The sequence below is a fragment of the Arachis duranensis genome, chromosome 2 (genome assembly GCF_000817695.3).
Source record: "Arachis duranensis cultivar V14167 chromosome 2, aradu.V14167.gnm2.J7QH, whole genome shotgun sequence".
Lineage (NCBI taxonomy): Eukaryota > Viridiplantae > Streptophyta > Magnoliopsida > Fabales > Fabaceae > Arachis > Arachis duranensis.
In genome coordinates this window covers 10862439-10868384 of record NC_029773.3, presented here as the reverse complement: position 1 = coordinate 10868384, position 5946 = coordinate 10862439, and the positions used below count along the sequence as shown (strand labels likewise).

Sequence of the window (5946 nt, the reverse complement as noted above, 5' to 3'; positions counted from 1 at the left end):
ACGCCGGAGTAGACGTAGTAGGAGTGTTCCTTGAGGGAGGAGGAGCGGCTGAGGATCTAGAGCTTGGCGCTGTCGTCCCAAGAGAAGATGAAAAAGGAGGCATAGCAGGAGGATTAAAGGTTGAAAATGATTAGTGATAGAGTTAATTTTAAAATTTAACGTGTTCTTTAAATAAAGTCAATGAAAATTGAATGATTGGATATTTTTTGGGAACATAATTTCTCTTTTGTGGATATAAACTTTATTTAGTTTTTCTGTAATCAATTTTTTAGTGCCTAAATTTTTCATAATCAGAAATGACTATTTACTAAAAAAATATAAAAGTTAAATCACTTTATATATAATTCACAAGGCCAACTAATTAGTAAAATTAATCAATCACATATGTCCTTGAATTTCATCAAATTTTCAAATTTTATATATGCACATTATTTACTTAGGACCCAACTAATAGGCTATTCAATGTGTTCATTAACTATACATACATACATAACACGTGACATGTACATATATTTAACTTAATTCAATTTAGTTTAATTCAAATATCATATGAAGTAGCTAGACCTAATTGCTTGAGGTGGTGATGCATATCTTCAGGGTGATCATCAAGTTTGGGCCTTTCAGGCTGAACCCATCTACCATCATGGCTCAAGACCATGCCTTTATTCTCATTTTGCCTCCAATTTGGTGGAACCAAGTAATGGTCTTTCAAGAAATCACATGCCTTGTTCACCAAAGCAGGGTCCCTACCAGTTGCTAGAACAAATCTTTCACCCTTTCCATGGTACCTACATCATCATCATCATCAAACTACAATTTAACTAGGTTTAATTTATTTAACCAAGCAAAATATTAATTAAAATCAACCCATCACTTCATGAGTGATGGAAATATTTTTCTTTTCGTTTCAAAATATCTAGTATTCTGAATTCTGATTAAATTAGCATATTAAAAAATAATATATTTATAGTCAATTTATTTTAAATATATCGTTTCAAAATAAATATTAGGTGATATATTAATTTTTCAATGACATGTAATAATTTATTCAAAATGACATTAAATGTAAAAAAGAAGGAGCTGCTATAAAAAAATTAATAAGCATGTATAGGTTATCATAGGGTGTTTACGGGTCGGGTGAAACTAGGTTTGTTGTGACCCAAACTCGACTCAAAATATATACTGGACTTATTTGTTAGATCCAAACTTGGCCTTAGATCCGATAAAATCTACACACTTTCAGACCACAATTATACTAGGTAAAAACCGAGTGAAAATCGGGCCATTAACATTACCTTCTTGTAAGTTAGCATGCGAAAATATACAAATTTTCAAGACTCCAACCATTATTTGACATGGTAAAATTCACTTAGAAAAATGTAACAAGAACCAACACTTTCCTAAAATTAAAGCATAACCACAATTAATACTAATATTGTCTAATAACACCAAATATTTAAATCAATACAAATAACACAATATTATACATTAGTCTAAAGTCTTATGCAATTTAAATATAAAACATGAATTTATAGTCTGATAATGACTAATAATAACACAAAATATTAAAGTTTACAATACTTAAATTCCACATAAGAATAGTCATCATTCATCACTAATAACACAAAATATTAATTGTGTATGATGACCGGATCACCGGACTAAATTCAGGTGACCCAAACTATGGCCCATATATACCCAACCCGAAATAATGATCGGGTCTATTTTTGAGACCCTTATCCAACCCAAAATCCAATAAAATTATACCAAATTAACCTCTAAAAAATTCGAAACCGAACCAAACTATAAACACCCCTAAGTCATCAATATCATCAACACAATTTAATTTCTAAAGCTTTTGTCTGAGGTTTATTTGGTGTGTCTTGGTTATTGGATTTTACGATGCATCTAGTGTTATTTTTGTACAATTTATAATATGTGATCAAGAAGAGAAAATTCACTTTGTTTTATCCTTTTAACAAATTCTCTCTCTCTTCCTTTTTGATATAGGATCAAGCTCTCTTATTGGTTAGACAGCCATTTTCATTGTGCATTGCCATCATCATCATTAAATTATAAGTATTCAAATATGAAAGAGATAGTGACTATATATATATATACCTTTTCATCCTCAAATTGATTATTCAAATGTTTTTGTGTATATGAAACTAGCATTATATTATAGGTAACCCAACTCATGAGTTTCATGCCATTATAGTTCTATCCTTATCTCATCTAATAGAGACAAAGAAGCTTATATGACTAATCAATAGCTGTAGGAACATCATTTTGAGGTCTTCTTAAAAAATTATGTTGCCTAATTAACTTTATAAGGTTCAAATATTTTAAGCATATGATATGATGATGAGTTATTCTAAGTTGTACACTCTGTCTTTTTGTCCTTTAATTTTCCGCAATATGACAACCCACCTAATTATTTGCATGTGGACTTGTAAAATGAAAATTTTGTCCTTTTATTTCCAAATTTTATTATGAAAAATTTATAAAAATCAGTAATTTTTAATATATTTTTACTATTATTTGATCATTATAAACTTAAATTATTTTTAATAAATAAATTTTATTAATTCATGTATATAAATTTTAAAAAATATAAAAATAAATTATATTAATTTGTGTGTGTAAATTCTAATAAATATTTTATTGTTCATATAATATTGGTCCACTGTTAATTTATACATGACTCACATGATCCCATATAGATTAGGTTTAGAAAAATGGATGTTAAATATAAAATAAGACTAACCCATCAATCAAATGCAAGAGAGCCTCCAAGTTATGTGCACAAATAGCATCACCATTTGGGTTCAAGAATGGCGAGTTCTTATGATCCAAAGGCAGCTCTACCCCAACATGTGAGTAACTCCATGGCAACCCCTCCGCCAACTTCATCACCGCCGCCGGCAGATGCTCGTTGAACACCAATCCCGGCGACTTCGGCACCATATCATGAACGTTCAGCACTCTCAATACCTAATAAAATAAACAAATCAATCATAGATAGATGATTTTGTCATATTCATCTTATTATGTGGATGTTAAATATAAAATTACTGTATATTTTCACCAACAATTTAAACTTTTTTAGAAAATAAAATTTAGAATATGATACAAATCTTAAGGCTAAATGAATAGATAAAAGTCAAATGCTATATTTTATTTTTAAATAAAAATTAAGTTTTACTACAAAATAGAATGGACATGTATCACAAGGCAACAATCAAAATGCATGATCGATCTGTTAGTTTTAATTCGATGATAAAAAAAAGCAAGAGTAATGTTAGGGGCCACTAATTTTTGTGATTAGTAGTCATCAAATAGCCATCAATAATGAGTTAATGGTGTGAGATTGATATGAAATTTTATTCAATGGCTCACATTTTTCTGCTGGTTACATATTGGCCAAAATTCCATAAAGTTGCTGGCTCCTAAACTTTTCCAAAAAACAATTCTTCTTCTATTTTAAATCCGATCGAAACGATTTTTCAATTTTTTATTGTAAATCAAATTAGTACCTCTACAAATAGCTCTAATATCGTAAATCTATCGATCCCTATAATTTTATTAAATTTTCAATTAGGTTCTTATATTTTTTCTTTTAATTTAATTTCTATATCATATTTTTATAACTAAGTTTCTACGTATTGTGACAAAATATATAGTTGAAATTAATAGAATATAATTATATAAAGGAATATAATTATATAAACATAAATTTTAACTAGACGTAATTTTTTACATAAAACTATCCTATTTTTCAAGAAAAAAAGAGCTTGAACCTAACAGCAAAGAAATTAGAAAAGATAATATCAATATAATTTTAAATTAATTTAATTATTCTATTAGTTTTTATAATTTTACTAAATTTATAATTAAGTCTTTATATTTTTTTTCTTTTCAATTGAGTCTCTATATTACTTTTAATTTTTTAATAGATCATTTTCATATTAAAAATATTAAAATTAACAGAATATTTTTCTCAAAAAATATATAGTTAAATATTTAATTAGGTTCTTAACTGCAAAAATTTTCAATTTGCAGATAAATATTTAGTTAATTCTAATAATTTTATATTAAAAATTAAAGAACTTAATTATAAATTTAAAAATATTATATAGACTCAATTAAAAAGAAAAAAATATAAAAATCTAATTATAAATTTAATAAAATTACATACACCAATAGAATAATTAAATTTTTTAAATTTCAATTTAAAAAAAAGTTAAGAATATAATGGTGTTTAATTTTCTATTGGGACATACCTTCAGTCCTAAGGTTTCTAGCCTCTCCTTGAACCTCACATTTCCGACTCTGGGACCAGAGAAGGAGAACACCGAGACCGGCACAGCACGGCTGTCGGCCACGACATTCAAGCCGGTTTCGACAATGTCATAAGCACTCAGAATGGCCAAGGCAGCACCCAAACTGTGACCAGTTATGGTGATGCTGAGTTCTTCATTAGGGTACATTTCTAAGAGTCTCTTTATCTCCGTAAGAATTTGTTCTCTCGCTGAGTATTTACAGTAACCACAACTTTCATCTTTTTCAGTGTAAAGGTCTAAAAACCCTGATTCAACCTGTGATAATAGATCGGAGAAACATTGTGAAAAGTGAGATTATTAGAAGAAATTAGAGAGTAAAAAAAAAAAAAACTTAAAAAAAATAATCGCAAAAATATTCATTCTCTAATTTTTTTTAAAATATATATTTAATAGTTAGATATTTTTATCATATTTTAAAAGTGTTTTTGTCATTAACAAATTTAGAATTATTTATTCTGTAGTTTAATAATTAAAGAATCATTTTAGTGATTTACCCATGATCAAATACATACATAAGCATAAATTTGTGAATTGTTGCTCATATTTACCGTTTACATTTTGAAACTAAGAGAAGATAAAAATTTAATAATCAATCATACTAAGTAATCAATTAAAGTATCAGTCAACAATAGCCAATTATTAATTGGACTACAAAATAAGTCCAAAAGATTCAAAATTTAATAAAACAAAATATCCAAAATTTAACTAAAAAAAATTCAAAGTCAAACAAAAAAGATATTTAAAATTATTATAAAAAATTCAATACCTAAAAAATCTAAAATATTGTAAAAAAACATCTAAAACCTAACCATAAAAATTCAAAATCTGAATTTCACATATTTCTTGTACCTGAATTTTGGATATTTATATTTTAGATGTTTCGAATATTTTTTCTGGGAAATTACAATAAAAAATAAATAAAACAAACTATTAAAAAAAGGCATTATTTTATATATTTCTTATCCTTAGATTTTAGATATTTAAATTTTACAGGTTTCAGATTTTTTTTGGGAATGTACAATTAAAAGTAAATGAAACCAAACTATTAAAAATAAAGGCATTATTTTGAATATTTTTCATACTTAGGTTTTAGATCTTTAAATTTAAGAGGTTTCAGGTTTTTTTTTTAAGAATGTACATTAAAAAGTAAATAAAAACAAACAATACTTTTAGATTTCATATGAAATTTTAGAAATTTCAGATTTTTTTTATAATTTTAGATTTTTTTTTGTTAGATTTTGAATATATTTTTTAATAATTTTAGATATTTTTTATTAGATTTTAGAGGTTCATTTTTAATGAATTTAAATATTTTTTTGTTAAAAGTTTTAGATTTTGCTTTTCAATAATTTTAAATATTTCTTTTTATTTAACATTTTGTTAGAAAATCGGCTAATTTGTTAAAATATTAGGTGAAAAAGATATTGGCTACCTAGTTTTATTAACACCTTTCTGATAAAATTGGGTAGTACACTAATTAATAAATTTTCTTAATACATAAATATATATTTCTCATATATTTTTGGAGTACCAACAAATTCTTGAAAGTGTACGTAGTTTTTTTGTAATCCATATATACACATCAAAATTTTTCATAAATTTA

General features: G+C 26.1%; 1 protein-coding gene across 1 annotated transcript in view; it reads right to left on the bottom strand.

Moving 5' to 3' along the window:
- Positions 1 to 318: 318 nt before the first annotated feature.
- The window catches only part of LOC107473458 (phospholipase A1-Igamma1, chloroplastic-like), a 6809-nt gene continuing 1181 nt past the window's right edge, over positions 319 to 5946 (bottom strand). Inside the window, exons 2-4 of the mRNA XM_016093024.3 lie at positions 4284 to 4598; positions 2768 to 2994; positions 319 to 788 (exon numbers count right to left, since the gene is read on the bottom strand). Coding sequence (XP_015948510.1) covers positions 539 to 788; positions 2768 to 2994; positions 4284 to 4598 — 792 coding nt within the window. The 3' untranslated portion in view covers positions 319 to 538. The remainder of the gene's footprint in view (positions 789 to 2767; positions 2995 to 4283; positions 4599 to 5946) is intronic.